Below are 17524 nucleotides of genomic sequence, written 5' to 3' on the forward strand. Positions count from 1 at the left end.
TAATTGATTTATACAGAAAAAATTGTCTATTGTTGATCTTCGTGTTCTTAAAATCTGATTGTCCTTTAATCTCCATTTAATAATAATAATAATAATAATAATAATAATAATAATATGAAAAAGCGCAATCATAATGTAAAGAGAGATAGGATCATGTCCCGTTATTGTTGTGCATCAGTTAATTTATCTTCTGCCCACGTGAAGTCTCTGAGAAGCCCAACTAGTTCCGTGTTATGAAGATATAGCCCACATCCTATAGCTACTGCGACGTAAGTAAGATATTATTGACATCTGGACGGTCTCGCCTCAATGGGAAAAGGATGCGAGTTGAGTATAATATAGACTTCTCCGGATGACAGTTTTCCCATGAGCTTGCTCCATCCCTCTGTGAAAATGTGAGGAACGCGCGGTCTGTAATATTGTGTTAACTCTGTCTGTCTTACGCAAGTCTTTCCTTCAGTTCTTTCGTAACGCGAAATGCAATGTGGGAAATGACACAATCTCGATTCAGTGTGCGTAAAATTATTGCCTGCTAGATATTACAGACGTGGACAGCGATATTTTTAGAAATAAACATTTGAGTCTCTCTTTCTGTCTTTTCTGTCTTCGTCGCTCTTCTTGTTAAAATATGTACGATTACTAGAGCTCGATCACTGATCCCTCAGACACCGAATTTTTAATTAGTTGTATACAGTTTTGAAAGAAACTTCGTATAAATCCATTAGGTCATGATCACAGAATGGGTTTAATCCTCGAGGCATAGATAAACTATGTAGGCCATGTCTATTATTGTTGTGCATTATTCATTATTCTTTTGTTTGTTCAACAAATGAATGCAGCCTTGTATTGGGAACAAGAAATAATTAATGTCATCCATAGGCTATTATTTTTACAACAGACTAAACTTCGTTTAATTTTTAAATGTACATATTAAGGGCAAAATTACTGTTAGAATAGACCATTACTAATTTATTCTTGAAGCTTACTTTCTCGCAGGAGTAGTACTGGAGATCAGTATGATTATGATGCTGATCAATTAATTTCTAGTCAGCTGGCCACAAGTTCAACATCCTCGACGAAATCTTCTAAGAATTTTTAACAGATAATAATAATAATAATAATAATAATAATAATAATAATAATAATAATAATAATTCCACGAGAGATTCTCTCTGATATAAAGTTTGAATAAAACTTTTGCTTTCGATTTATTTATTTATTTATTTATTTATTTATTTATTTATTTATTTATTTATTTATTTATTTATTTATTTATTTATTTATTTATTTATTTATTTATTTATTTATTTATTTATTTATTTATTTATTTATTTATTTATTTATTTATGTGTGTATATATGTACTAGCAGAATTAAGGCCATAGGGCCTTCTCTTCCATTCCACCAGGTCACAAGTACACAATAGCCTATAAGATATTCAGGCAATGAAAGTAAACGAAAAGTTATATATATACCAACATTACCAAATAATAACAAAATTTATTGGGATAGACAAAAATAAAGTAAAACCACAATACAAGGAAGTAAAATATAGATCTATAGCTTGTAATACTACATAAGTAACTCAGTTCAAATAGTTACAGAGAGAAACATATTGTTCAGAATTTTGATCGGTCTTTTATTTTTAGAATACTCAAAAAAGTTCCCTCCTCCTTTTTCATAGTCATACTGTATTTTCCTTCTGTTTCGTCGGATTTTTGTTTGCGGAGTGACGATCAATCTTCTTCTTACAGTTTTCGCGAAAGAAGTTAATTGCATTTGTTAATTTTATTACAGGCTAGAAGAGGAGGACAAGGAGAACTTACTTCCAGACAATTTGGCGCTGCAAACTTTCCATACCAAGAAATCTGTTGCAGGTTGGTGAGAAGTTTTTCCATTACTTTCCATAAAAATGTATTGAATCATATCCTCGGATGTCTGAACCACAATTGAAATATTACCCAGAAAAATAACCTAAACCATAAAACACCGTGAAATTTTAGGTTAGTGCAGAGATTATGTTCAGAAGAAGAGTTCAGGGTTTTATACCGTTTGGACTCAACATCTCCATTGGAATTAATTTAATTGAGTTTGTACATAAATTTTATCGTGCTTATAATCAGAAATATTCAGCACTTAATAAAATAAATGTGTGTTTCGTTTCCTAATCACAATCACCTATTTCACAAATGTTGTTACAGATGGAGCAGTGCAGCCACATTGTCATATCACCATCAAATGTACGAGAGAGGTATGTAACATTCTAAAGGAAATAAAACTACAACACAAAGCTAGATATTAGGACTTGTAAAGCATGCAGTGATTTTGTCTGGACCTTCATGCCTACAGTTCTTGTTTTCAATTTGAATAGTTTATGGTATCTACTCTGAATTCCACAACAGACATACATTTCATTTTCCTACGAAAAGGAACAGCTCGGCCAGGCATAAAATTAATCAAACAGAAATTAAGATAAAAACGAAGAATTTATTAGCCTGTATTGTTTATCCTTAGTACCATTTTTAACGTTAGTTATGCGTCACATTCAAACAGTTGTATCTCCACACTCACTGAAAATTGGACACATATTTATATTAACTATCTTACTCAGAATAATCCATCCTACCAACCCCTAAAATATTTACTATTCTTTCTGAATCACCCTGTAGAATACAGGAGAGATTGGACATTAAAAGTATTTAATAAATGCCCGATAGAAAATAACCGTTTTAATAAGCTGTATCCATCTTTTAGCGGTGATGGCAGTACTATCGCAACGCCTCTTTCTGCTATTATTTATTTATTTGTTTATTTATTTATCTATTTATTTATGTATCTATTTATCTATTGATTTATCTATTTATGTATTTATTTATTTATGTATTTATTTATTTATTTATTTATTCGCTCATTTATTTATTCTTCCTGACGAAATGAAGGCCAGCAGGCCTTCTCTTCCATTCAACCCAGAAGCAAAAGAATACTGTAATGCAGAAATAAGTTAATAATTATAAAATATAATATTAAAAGTAAAAACAATCATAAAATCAATATTAAAATAACTTAGATAAAACCAATTAAACAATTCTCTAAGAACATTATAAATAGTCAAAAATTAAAAAAGGAACAAGACAGATAGATACAAATTAAATATTACAAAATGAGGTGAAACTAAAAGTAGATGCTAATTAATAAAATTATAATTTGAAGAACATTAGGGCTGAGCATTAAATTAATCAATGAAATTCTGTAGCGGTAAAAATGAATAATACGAAGTAATACTTGATGCTAATTATATCTCTAACATTCAAGGAATATTATAAATCAGCAAGATACAATTTAACGCAGCATATAAATATTCATGAAATTGTAATCAATTAACTATTTAGAGATGTAGTAATTAAAATGTAGTAAATTAGAAAAATATATGTAGCTACTGTATTTGAATGAAATCATATCTGATGAATAAAGTACGGGTAAATAATTGCTAAGTTTTAAGACGTACTATTATACATATATTTCGATAGTTTCCTTTTAATTTCTGAAATTGTTCGACAGTTCTTGCGGGAGCTGGGTAGGGAGTTCCGGAAACGAACTGCCGATGCTGTAAAGAAGGAAGAATATTGAGCGATCTATGGTAAGGCATAAATAATAGAGGATCATGTTTACCACGAGTGCCCAGACTGTGAAAAGAAAACAATAAATTGAAACACACTGAAAGATAATTTGAAGAAGTGTTCAGTATGCGGTATAGGAATAATTATAATAATCTTATCCGCTGGAGAATTTCAAGAGAAGGTCTAATATGATCATATTTACGGATGTTGCATATGAAAAGAATGGAAGCATTATGTACGCGTCGTTATCTTTGAGCTAAATCAGAATTTATGTCAGTAATATGTCGCATCAATCAAAATATGACATCACCAGAATTCGCACTAGATTTATTTTTAATTGACAACGAAGGACATAGTTCAGTCGATTTAATGAGTGTAAAATGAAGGAGACTGCTTTACATGTGTGTGTGACTTGGACATTTCATTTCGGGTTCTCGTCCATATACATACATAAATATTTAACAGAACAACTGAATTACGGATTTATTTAATTTCACAACGGAAACGTAAGCATCAACTTAAGAGTGTAGACTTACCTTCAAATTAAAAAATCTTAACACCATTCACGATAGAAACATAGGCCAGCGAATAGGGATTATAAAGAATGGACACTGAGCCAATTTTCCTGTGTTTTGTTTCTCTGTGCGCCAGCGTTTAGTTCCAATTTCAAGCGCTAGAGGTTAGTGTAATCGAGCATACACTAAGATAATAATTGAGAATAGAGTTGAGACACAGGATTCAAACATCGCCTACCTTATTGCATAATCCAGTAACGCTTTGATTCAAATAAATTCAAGTTAACAGCTTTTCCTTATTTCTCAGTGACAAACTAGTTGTAATAATAATATTTTATATTTCAGATATAATAAATTGTATTATAAAATAATATAATACATTATAAAATTAAGTATCGAATTCGTTTAATATTTGTATATAATATAATATAGGTATATGGTTTTACTTCTCGTAAGAGTTTTGTTTGTCCATTTTCAGCGCTATCAAATCATTACATATTTTAATTGTTGTTGGGGTCAACGTCTCAACTCTCATTATAAAGGAACTCTAGAGTCCAGACATTACAGTTAATGACGGATTTATTATTTTATGGATCCAATTTATTTTATTTGAGTACGTAATGTACCTAGTTGTATTAATTATATGTGTTATATTTCCGCTGTGTCGACTGCTAGCTGGTGTGATGTCAGCGCCAACTCTAGGGAGAAAGCATAATCTCACGCTTTAGCTGGCTTGAAGGTCATTGAAATCAGTCCGGCTACATCAAAGGTACCGACGCGAAGTGTCCATTCTTTATAATCCCTATTTCGCTGCATAGGCTAAGCATAACCTTAAAGATACTTGGTAACCATGGAAAAACAACAACGACGTCATTTCATCATATTCTGTTATATACTTTACTGCTATATGATCGTGTATTGTTTTAAAATCACGTAAGCATAAACATGAAAGTTCGGAGTTTGCAAACTTTCATGTTATCGTTTAACGGTAATGTTGATGTTAATATTTATGTATATCATTGTGAATGACCCTATTAAATAACCTGAGCGCGAATTTCTGTGTTCATGTTAATTTTCATTATGTATGAGGATCGTAACGTGCGTAGCAAGCGCTGATGCCCCATTAGGATTGCCTGCTATCATACTCAAGTATTTAGCCCTGCTCATTGTTACACTGATAATGTTAAGTGCTGGGCTATTTTATAGCTGAAGATCCAAGTCATTTTCTCCATGCCATGGAGGTGACGTGTTATTTGGGGGAATGTTGGCTGAGTCAAATCTGATAAGAGCGGGTTGGGATAAATTTAGAAACACAAGAGGTGCCGCTTGTCTGCTGTAGTGGGTACATTAAACTTGTTTTGGTTTTCTATTGGTTTCCATCTTAATTTCTCTTTCCGAAGTTTTCATTTAACCGGAATTCAGGGGCGTCATTTCAGTTTTTGCTCCGGGGGGGGGGGCAAGGTTTTTTAGGGGAGATCTTATAGGGTATATCTCGAGGCGTATTTCCTCATTATTTACCATGAAGTCAACTGTTTTCCATATCGTAAACTGAGGTAAACTTGACCGCCGGAATTAACTTGACCATAAAACTATAATAAAAAAATTAGATTTAAATGGAATGGCATTGTTGGTTTGGGACATGAAATTTGTTCCTTGTGATTTGCTGATTTGTAAAAATTTTGTCTATCTAAAATCTTAGATTTCATTTAACCAAATTCTATTGCAGGTGGAGTCCTAAATAAAAAAATAAATAAATAAAATAGATATTTCCTTTCCTCAGGTGATGTCATATAGTAAACTTTTGTTTTTAGAAATTTAGAAATTAATGCAGAAATACCAACTTAAAATCGACTCTAAGTCAAGTTCAGCATGTTTTATGGTATATGTGCTTGCCTTTTTAAGGGTTTACAGTGTATATATATATATATATATATATATATATATATATATATATATATACGCTCACTCACACACACATATACACATGTTCATGTTATAAAAATAAGTTTACTTTATTAAAAATCATGAGTATCAGACTTTTTATTGTAATTTTTATAACAGTGGCGAAAGTATATATTTTTTATTATCCAATTTAATAAACCCTGAATAATTCCCGGGTAGCTCAGTGGTAGAGCGCTGGTACGTTCAACCAGAGGTCCCGGGATCGATACCCGGCCCCGGAACAATTTTTCCCTTGAAATTATTCAAATCTGCTTTACAGGGAGCTTCACCTGAAAGACTAGATTTGCATAATATATACGTTACTGTGTACGTTAACAGAAAACCACAATTCCAAGTCACACAGAGATTGTGTGCACTCGTTGTGGGTCTCTGGCGTTTCGTCAGCCCACGCGAGTTGTGTGGATATAAAGGGAAAAGTTGAGACGGTGTCGGGTGGAGTTCCCGGGTAGCTCAGTGGTAGAGCGCTGGTACGTTCAACCAGAGGTCCCCAGATCGATACCCGGCCCCGGAACAATTTTTCCCTTGAAATTATTCAAATCTGCTTTACAGGGAGCTTCACCTGAAAGACTAGATTTGCATAATTAATAAACCCTATTTCACCCTGAGGTATATTAGTGTTATAGTTGGCATCAAAATACATATTTTATAACCAATAAACAAAATTGTGGTCAAGGTTACAATTCACATGAATTGTGTAGAAGAATGCATCTTAATGAAAGAATGGATCCTGTTAAAGATTAATGAGATGTTTGAGGAATAATCAATTCAAAGATATACAAGAATGTCTAACCGTTTCAGAGTAAATACACGACCTAAAAAGATAATCAATAATACATTAATATAACAAAGTTTCACTTTCACTTTCAAATTAATACTTAATCCATGAACAATGGAACAGTTAAGAGTAATAAAAGGATATTACAAGCAATGATTTACGGATTACAAGTTACATACGTGATTCAGGAACAAGTACAATAATTGAAATGATAGCACAAGTAATGACTTATAACTAACGAAATTCTTGAAAGGCAATATATAATATTAGGGGCAATACAAAAGATTTAAAAACAAATGTAAACAGTAAAGGAATAGTAGAAAAATTGACTTAAAATTACACATTCTTTTTAAAGCAATAGGTAACAACAAAGAGATACTAATAACAATACACTCACTGTAGTTACAGATTAAACACATTATTTTAAAAACAAACACGCAAAGGGATCAATAGCTATTTTCAGGCATTATATACATGGACCATGTATACATATATACATGGAAAATATAATTTACAAAATGATCTTCTGAAGCTAATGCAATATACTCCAAACTCGCGAAAACTACTGAAAATAACGTCAGTACGAAAATAAATAAATCCAAGCAAATAACCTAATACAAATTCACCAAATGTTTTATTAAATCCTCTTGTGTTGATTTATTCCTTGTCTCTCCCATATACTTGAAATCAGAAGCAAGGTGCGGAATTATACTTACTTACTTACAAATGGCTTTTAAGGAACCCGAAGGTTCATTGCCGCCCTCACATAAGCCCGCCAGCGGTCCCTATCCTGTGCAAGATTAATCCAGTCTCTATCATCATACCCCACCTCCCTCAAATCCATTTTAATATTATCCTCCCATCTACGTCTCGGCCTCCCTAAAGGTAGGTGCGGAATTATAGGCTTACTAAATGCTACAACGCTTGAATATTTTAATAGTGAGCATGGGATTTCCAGAAGTGAAGGCTGAAAATTAAGTTTCATACCTACCGTAATTCTATATTAGGAGAATGTACTGGTGCCGGAAGAGCTTACAAAAACAGTTCGAAAGAAGTATTACAGGATAATAATCATGTCAGCCGTAGTTCCGCAGTTTCCATTGATGTCTCTCCAACAAATAATGCACCATCCATCACAGGAGTTCACCATAATGGGATTGAAACACCGAAACGGTGACGCAGATGAGGGATGTTTCAGTCAAAGCTTTTCCTGTTGGTAATCCTGTTATTCAGTTCCCATGAGGCCACAGTCCACTGAGTTCATACAAACTGTGAAAACAATATGAAGAGTGTTGGAGGAAAGAGAGCAGACTACGTCCATTTTTATAAATTTGACAAAAAATAAACTTTAAAGTTCGAAGTGTAATCATTTAAAAACTTTTTTTTTCCAGTGAAATTATGTATCAACCTTGATTTAACCTAATTAATACTGGAAATGGTAATGAAATTCGAAATTTATTTATACATCGGATCTTACAATAAATCTCAAAATTATTAAAAGGCATACAATTAAGTGTAATGTAAAAATTGGAGTCTTATGCAGATCTTGCTCAAAACAAAAATGTTCTAATTTAATGTAATTGATTTTATAAATCATTGTTAAATATTAGAGAGGCATTCATAACAGTAAGCCAATAGGCTATTTATTATGCAGTATATTGGATTGGTGCGTAAGTTCGTAGCGTTTTTCTGTACTTTCATTCATCTGCTGTCCATGTTTCCATAGCAACTAAATATTTATTTACGCTACGAATTTATACACCAATCCTAATACAATATTAACGGAAAAAACATGAGTAAATCATTAAATCTATCAAGTAATATGTAAATAAGTGAAGAAAATATTAATAAAAAATAAAAAAAAGACTGTCGATGTATATGTTTACCAATTCAGAAAGCCGTCATAGAATACATAAACTTCTGAATTAAAAACAATTCCCATTATCCCTTCAAAATTGACAGTGTGTAGCACTCGCAGTAATTTATAATATTACAATAATACAACATTATTTAAGTTCCGTGCTCAGAATGTGTTTTCTTAGGCCTAAACTTAGATTTTGCGTCTTTAGAAAATGGCATCATGAAAATATTATGTCCAGTAGAATTACTACCAGTGAAATTCCATACATTTCGTAAGTGATTTATGATATTATAAATATTTATTTGTCCATAGCTGAAGTACATAATGTTCCAAATATAATTGACCTCCACATGTGCCTCATGGGTGGTGCGACAAATGTCTAGTGGTACTTTTAATTTTCTATAGGCATTTTGTAGCATTTCCAATAGAATAGTTTCAAAGGCAACATAAATTCTCTGCCGAAGATCAGAATCAAAGGAAGTCACAACTGGTGACCTAAGAGGCTCCATGCTCTTCCAATCCATCTCCCTGGAAATTATTGAAAATTGAGTAAGGCGAGACTTTGCTAGACATATCTAGGTCATTCAAAATAATAAAAACTGAAACCTGATATAAACTGTGTAACTAAGTGATTTTTTCTATTATAATTTCTACCATGAATGTATTTCAAATAACTCGTTGGACTAAACGATACGGCCATCCCTTAATAGCGGTCATAACTCAATTCGTATTCATTATTTTATTTATTCATTCACTCCATACATTCATTAAGTCATATATTCACTTAATTTCATTCGTCCACTCACCCATTTCATTCGTCCGCTTGACCATTGAATTCGTCCGCTCGACTAGTTCTTTGCATTTGCCCGCTCGCCCGTTCCATTCGTCCGCTCGCCCATTCCACTCGTCCACTCTCACAATCCCATCCTTGATATCGTCCTTTCCTTATTTCCATTCCATTCCTCAATTCCATTCGTCCGTTCGCCTAATCCATTCACTTATTTCTTCCACTTATTTGTCTATTTATTCCATTAGTCTGTTATCCATACATTTCTCCGACCCATTCTTATTTTATTTATTCTATCTGTCCTTTCCTTTATTCAATCCGTCTTCATTCTATTCATTCTTTTCTTCGTTCCATCCGTCATTTTCTTCGTTCTTCGTTCCATTCGTCCTTTTCTTAATTCAATCCGTCTTCATTCTATTCATTATTTTCTTCGTTCCATCCGTCATTTTCTTCGTTCTTCTTTCCATTCGTCCTTTTCTTCATTCAATCCGTCTTCATTCTATTCATTCTTTTCTTCGTTCCATCCGTCATTTTCTTCGTTCTTCGTTCCATTCGTCCTTTTCTTCATTCCATCTGTCCTTTTCTTCGATTCATCCGTCCGTTTCTTCGTTCCATTTGTGCTTTACTTCGTTCCATTGGTCCGTTTCTTCATTCCATTTGTCCTTTTACTTGTCCATTGGTCCTTTTCTTCGTTCCATTGGTCCTTTTCTTCGTTTCACTGATCCTTTTCTTAGTTTCATCATCCTTTTCTTCGTTTCATCCGTCTTTTTCTTCGTTCCACTCGTCCTTTTCTTCGTATCATTGATCCTTTTTTGATTCCATTGGTCCGTTTCTTCGTTCTATCCACCCCTTTCTTCATACTATTCGTCTTCTTCGTTGCATTCGTCCGTCCGTCCGTCTGTTTCGATTGTTCTTCTATTGAATCATTTCAAATATCAAGTTTAGAAAGGAGGCAAAGTACGAAATAACTGTAACTAGAGAAGATTGCTATCTTTCCTTAATATCGTTCGCCGAAGAGCTGGCTATAATGTTTCATAATAAAAAGTGTTCAAACTGTACGTAATATAAGTTAAGAGGAATGTGAAAGTGTGAACTGCAGTTTAACGGCAAAACGAAAACTGTACCAACAATCACGGAGACTGGGGAACATCGTATACTTACATAATGCACGAAGTGTGGTGTGACGCAACTCTCCGGAGGAACATGGTCTGTTACAAGGGGTGTAAAAATAAACGGTGCTATACAAATGACATATTATTACCTTGCCCGAAGTGAAGCTGAGTTGTCAACTGTTTCAGATCGCGGGGTTCAACGGTTTGAGCGATGCTTTCAAGCGGCTGGACTTCCGGAGCGCTGTGCACGATGTGCGTAGATTCAACTACATCTGCAAGCTGCTGGACCTGCTCATCACACAGAAGCTGACGATGCTCTCGGGCTGTGCGCAGAAAGTGCTCTTCAACATGCTGGAAGAAGTCGCTTACCAAGGTTCCAATTATACAGATTTCTTTTCTTGTGTGACACAAAGGACGGAAAAGTTCGTCTTCTTTTTTGGTGCATATTAGATGATTTCAGTCCACACCTGTGGAGTAACGGTTAGCGCGTCCGGCCGCGAAACCAGGTGGCCCGGGTTCGATTCCCGTTCGGGGCAAGTTACCTGGTTGAGGTTTTTTTCCGGCGTTTTCCCTCAACCCAATATGAGCAAATGCTGGGTAACTTTCGATGCTGGACCCCGGACTCATTTCATTGGCATTATGACCTTCATCTCATTCAGACGTTAAATAACCTAAGATGTTGATAAAGCGTCGTAAAATAACCTACTATAGTCCCGTCGCTCTAATTTCCGGCAGCCAATCGCGTTGCAGGTCGGTCACATTTAAACGTGTGCGTCTTGCAGGGGCGTATACTGGTTAAAGGGTTTGGGCTACCGCTGACCCTATTATTACACAAAATATATCTAACAATTACTTTAATTTTAATTACTATGGTAAAACTAATAATACAGAATTATTACATTATGTTATATTATAAACTTTTTCTTTTGTAATTTCCTTGGGCTACCGCCGGTAGCCCCGGTAGCCCGCAAAATACGCCCCTGCTTGTGATTCGCTGATTCATTTCTTAAGGCTCGATAAATACTTAATAAATGGATCCTATAGTTAATTTTGTTCAACAATATCGACTTCAGTGGAAAAAACATGTCGAAAGGATGGATCGCACTAGATGGCCTAAACAGATTCTTACTTATGTACCAAGAGGAAAGAGGAAATTGGGAAGACCACGAAAGCGCTGGCATGAGACCGTAACAGATCCTGTAGGGTCTAATACGTGAGGGATATGATGATGATGAAATACTTAATATAATCGCCCGCCATTTTAGCTCTTTTTTGGCGTTCGCAGAAAACACACGAAGACGTTATTTGCCGCTCAATTATTTGCTAAATTACATTGCGTTTGATTTATTATCATAGGAGCTACGACATGATAATGTTTAAATGTTTAACGGTGCGGCAAATAGATTCCTCGTATGGTAGCTCGGCAATGTGAGAACAAAAATGGCGAACGATACTACCTACCTAGACTTCATAGAGCCTTTACTTTCTAAGACGTAAGCAAAGGGGCGGAGTCACGCCGGAAATAACAGCGTCGGGACTATAAAAATAGATGATTTTGTTCACGTAGCGTATTCCCTTTGAATAATAGCTCAGGAAAAATGATAAAGGCACTTAATTGTTTCGAAACTTGTTAAGGGGCATATATACCTTCGGAAGCGATTTTTTATATATATTTCTTTATGGACTTTCCTCAGTAGTATGGTGAAAATAATGTGTAAATATCTCTAATACTTTCCGAGTTACGACTCAAAACGTGATACTGTGTCAATCAGTGGCATAAGCAGAATTTTACGAAGAGGAAGGGAAGGTCATTATTAAAATTGTTTACGGTTTACATTATAGCTATTTAAAATTTCGTATTATTATTATTATTATTATTATTATTATTATTATTATTATTATTATTATTATTATTATAATCAGCTGAGTTTTCACAGGGGGATGTCAAACTAGATCTGGGAAGAACGTTCGTGACGACATCGTCACGCTACGGCTGCGAATAAACATTTCCCAATGTGAAATTTTCTTTAAAAATTGTAAAATTAAGCTTTGAGCTCGCATAGACATATCAAAGAACCCGGAGCGATAATGTGAAGTTTATATTAAAAATATGAGCTGTCAAATGCATAAGACGTTAAACGAACATTTCACAATAAAGTCAGAACTCAAACTAACGAACAGGTGAATACCGCTCTTAAAATGAGTTTAAAATCGACAATGCACAATATTTAACAATATCTGCACTGCAGAACTGTAAAAATAATCTTTTTTTAATATGTTTCATTTAGTTACTTACTTACAAATGGCTTTTAAGGAACCCGCAGGTTCATTGCCGCCCTCACATAAGCCCGCCATCGATCCCTATCCTGTGCAAGATTAATCCAGTCTCTATCATCATAACCCAACTCCTCAAATCCATTTTAATATTATCCTCCCATCTACATCTCGGCCTCCCGAAAGGTCTTTTTCCCTCCAGTCTCCCAACTAACACTCTATATGCATTTCTGGATTCGCCCATACGTGCTACCTTCCCTGGTCCACATGTGTGGAGTAACGGTTAGCGCGTCTAGCCGCGAAACCAGGTGGCCCGGGTTCGATTCCCGGTCGGGATACGTTACCTGGTTGAGGTTTTTTCCGTGGTTTTCCCTCAACTCAATATGAACAAATGCTGGGTAACTTTCGGTGCTGTACCCTGGACTCATTTCAGCGGCATTATCACCTTCATCTCATTCAGACGCTAAATAACCTAAAATGTTGATAAAGCGTCGTAAAATAACCTACTAAAATAAATAAATACATGCCCTGCCCATCTCAAACGTTTGGATTTAATGTTCCTAATTATGTCAGGTGATCAATATGTTTCACAACAAATTAAATTCCATATTGTGTCGGCGAAAACAAACGAATGACGTGTATAAACAATTGAATACTCTAAAAATTTAGGGGTGGCATTTGAAATTTCAAAGTGGTGGGGCTGGGGGTGGTGGGTGTAATCTAAAATGCAATTAAGCCTGGTTTCAAACTTCCCCCTCAATATCTAAACTAACGTTTTTTTTTAATTGAATTTAATTAAAATAATTAGTTATTTAGACTGGGAAGTTTTGAAATGAAAGCCCTGTATGTAAGCCTAACATACAGGTCCTGTAAATTTATTTATAACGGAATGTTAAATACCTACTTACTTACTTACTTACTTACTTACTTACTTACTTACTTACTTACTTACTTTTAAGAAACCCGGAGGTTCATTGCCGCCCTCACATAAGCCCGCCATTGGTCCGTATCCTGAGCAAGATTAATCCAGTCTCTATCATCATATCCTACCTCCCTCAAATCCATTTTAATATTATTTTCCCATCTACGTCTCGGCCTCCCCAAAGGTCTTTTTCCCTCTGGCCTCCCAACTAACACTCTATATGCATTTCTGGATTCGCCCATATGTGCTACATGTCCTGCCCATCTCAAACGTCTGGATTTAATGTTCCTAATTATGTCAGGTGAAGAATACAATGCGTGCAGCTCTGCGTTGTGTAACTTTCTCCATTCTCCTGTAACTTCATCCCTCTTAGCCCCAAATATTTTCCTAAGAACCTTATTCTCAAACACCCTTAATCTCTGTTCCTCTCTCAAAGTGAGAGTCCAAGTTTTCACAACCATACAGAACAACCGGTAATATAACTGTTTTATAAATTCTAACTTTCAGACTTTTTGACAGAAGACTAGATGACAAAAGCTTCTCAACCGAATAATAACACGCATTTCCCATATTTATTCTGCGTTTAATTTCCTGCCGAGTGTAATTTATATTTGTTACTGTTGCTCCAAGATATTTGAATTTTTCCACCTCTTCGAAGGATAAATCTCCAATTTTTATAGTTCCATTTCGTACAATATTCTGGTCACAAGACATAATCATATACTTAGTCTTTTCGGATTTAAATACCTACATAAAATGAAATTAAAAATGACAATGACCTCACATCGTAAACAATAAACAATCAATTCTGCAGTGCTTGGGAAAAGTGACACAAGTCAGTTTCCACAAACCTTTTTTGATAATTTATTGACAACTTACACTGGTTTATGTCGATTTGATTTTTTTTCTGTATGAATTATTGTAATGGGAGAAATACCTATGTATTTTTTTCCAAGCGATCAGATGTTCCGTAAGTTGTCAATAAATTATCAAAAAAGGTTTGTGGAAACTGACTTGTGTCACTTTTCCCAAGCACTGCAGAATTACGCTATTAAATTCCTGGGAAGTTCGCATGATTCTTCCGTGTTTTTTTTTATTAAAAATCTTCCCTTTTTTTTTTCTAAACCAAATCTGGCAATCTATCTATTCGTGGAAGAATTTACCAGAGAGAAGGCTTCGACATAATGATTTTTAAAGGTTCCTTTACGAGACTCAGAGATGACTGGAAAATTAAAATGGTATGATTTTATATAAATTAATACAAGTCATTTCAGTTTTTATGTACTGAGATAATTTTAAGGACGAATGCACACACGGCCCATAACACTTACAAGTCAAGGGCCAGAGGTTATCTGCGAAGGATTAGCATTATTACATGACAGCGTATACTGTACACAGTTGCGAGTATTATGCAGCTTCAAGGCAAGTGCGTTGTTAATTACGTTGCTTCTAGGAAACTGTGGAGATATCTGAAACTCGTGTTACTCCGATGGTCTCAGTTTGTTTTATTTGGACGTCCTTTTTCACTACATCGCCCTCGGGGGTCTAGTAGCTTCCACTACATACATACAGGGTGATTCACGAGGATTTACCGTCACTTACGGAGCTTATTTTCGAAGACATTCAGAGCAAGAAACGTCATATAAACATTTGTCCTAATCTCAATATTTTCAGAGTTACACTAATTTTAAATTGTTAATAAATACCTATTTTATTTAGTTTTAATAGAGAATGAACTATTCAGAAGTATCATTTCTTTAATTGGCTAGTGTTGTGAAGCTAAAATTGTGTTGTAGACTTGAGGCTTTCCCAGCGTTTGATGTAGAATAACCAGGGGAGTTGTAGATTTGCTTCCAAGCTTTCGACGGCTAGCTTTGCCATCTTCTTCTGCCGTCGAAAGCAAATCTCCAACTCACCTGGCTGAGAACCTGAGAAGAGTTATTCTAAAATTGTGTTGTTAATTGCTTTGTACAGATTTTGTTTTTCAATTTTTAACTAAAAATTACATCATTCTTACGCACTTACCACAAAAATTGTTACAAATCATACGACTTTAGGAACTTGATTCTTTACAGTTTATTTATGCATCCTAATTTACGTAGATGGGAAGATAATATTAAAATGGATTTGAGGGAGGTGGGATATGATGATAAAGACTGGATTAATCTTGCTCAGGATAGGGACCAATGGCGAGCTTATGTGAGGGCGGCAATGAACCTCCGGGTTCCTTAAAAGCCACTAAATAAGTAAGTAATGTACATTCTTAAAGAATTTACGAGAGTGGCGTGATTTGTAACAATTGTTGTGATAAATGCGTAAGAAAATGTAATTTTGTAGTTAAAAATCGAAAAAAAAAAAAAAAAATTCTGTACGAAGCAACTATGGAATTCACAACACATTTTTAGCTTCAGAATACTAGCAAATTAAAGAAGTGATACTCCTGAATAGTTTATTCTTTATCTGTAATATTTTTTTAACCCTTAAAATTAAAAAAAATGGTATTTTACAAACAACTTCAAATTAGTGTAGCTCTGAAAATATTGTGATTAGGACAAATGTTTATATGACTTTTTTGCTCAGAATGTCTTCGTAAATAAGCTCCGTAAGTGATGGTAAATCCTCGTGAATCACCCTGTATATGATTTTTGCAGATCCAAAACTGGTCGAAGGCAATAGATCCTTTTGGAGTAGGGTTACGAAATTTAAAAAATGAAAAGCAGAACATTTTATCGGTAAAAGCAGGATTTTCCATTAAAATGCAAGACATATGTGACACGTGTCATAACACAAAACTGTTAATAATAATTAATTAAACTAGCTGTTTAACTGTGCAGATTATAAATAAGCTTATACCTTGTTCAACTTCCTGACAGAGGCGTATACTGGTTAAAGGGTTTGGGCTACCGCTGACCCTATTATTACACAAAATATATCTAACAATTACTTTAATTTTAATTACTATGGTAAAACTAATAATACAAAATTATTACATTATGTTATATTATAAACTTTTTCTTTTGTAATTTCCTTGGGCTACCGCCGGTAGCCCCGGTAGCCCGCAAAATACGCCCCTGCTTCCTGATGACATAATTTCAGTAAGGAATGTTGTTTGTCATCCAGTAAATACTTGTGGAAATCCACACAAGATGTCTTACATTAAATTTTACTACATAATTCCTCTAGCTGATTCCGACATACACGGTTTCTGATTTTGATCCACTGAGAATTGATGAGAGAGAAAAGCAGGAATTACGGAATTTTATTATGAAGAAATAGTGCCACTGCAAGATTCTTTTCTTCTTCAGAAAAAAGCTGTGTATATTCTTAAGTGTTGTAGCCCAATAGAACATTGTAAGCCCTTATTCAATGACTTTGGAATTATAACTCTCCCTTCATTGTATGTTTTTGGTAATATACAGGGTGTCAAGGGTTTGAGTGCACAAATTTTAACAGGAGGTTCTTTGTCTGAAATAGAACCAATACTTCTAATGAAATATTTTTCTACAACGCATAGTTAAAACAATAAAAAATAAACTGCGTGGAAAGTTTCGTTGCCAATGTTTTCATATCTCTTTAAAATGTTAAAGTTTACTATGAATGTCGCGATAGATATTAAAAAAATGAACAATTTATGTCTGTTTTTTTTTTCATAAAGTGAACCATTTATTAAAAAATTAATGCCACGTACAATATTAATGAT

The 17524-nt window shown here is 34.4% G+C and overlaps 1 protein-coding gene across 1 annotated transcript in view; it reads left to right on the forward strand.

Moving 5' to 3' along the window:
• The window catches only part of LOC138691103 (F-box only protein 32), a 109497-nt gene that overhangs the window by 73419 nt on the left and 18554 nt on the right, over positions 1-17524 (forward strand). Inside the window, exons 3-5 of the mRNA XM_069812823.1 lie at positions 1797-1876; positions 2201-2250; positions 10815-11001. Of these exons, the coding sequence (XP_069668924.1) occupies positions 1797-1876; positions 2201-2250; positions 10815-11001 (317 nt within the window). The remainder of the gene's footprint in view (positions 1-1796; positions 1877-2200; positions 2251-10814; positions 11002-17524) is intronic.

This window comes from Periplaneta americana, chromosome 2 (genome assembly GCF_040183065.1).
Source record: "Periplaneta americana isolate PAMFEO1 chromosome 2, P.americana_PAMFEO1_priV1, whole genome shotgun sequence".
In the NCBI taxonomy this organism is placed as follows: Eukaryota; Metazoa; Arthropoda; class Insecta; order Blattodea; family Blattidae; genus Periplaneta; species Periplaneta americana.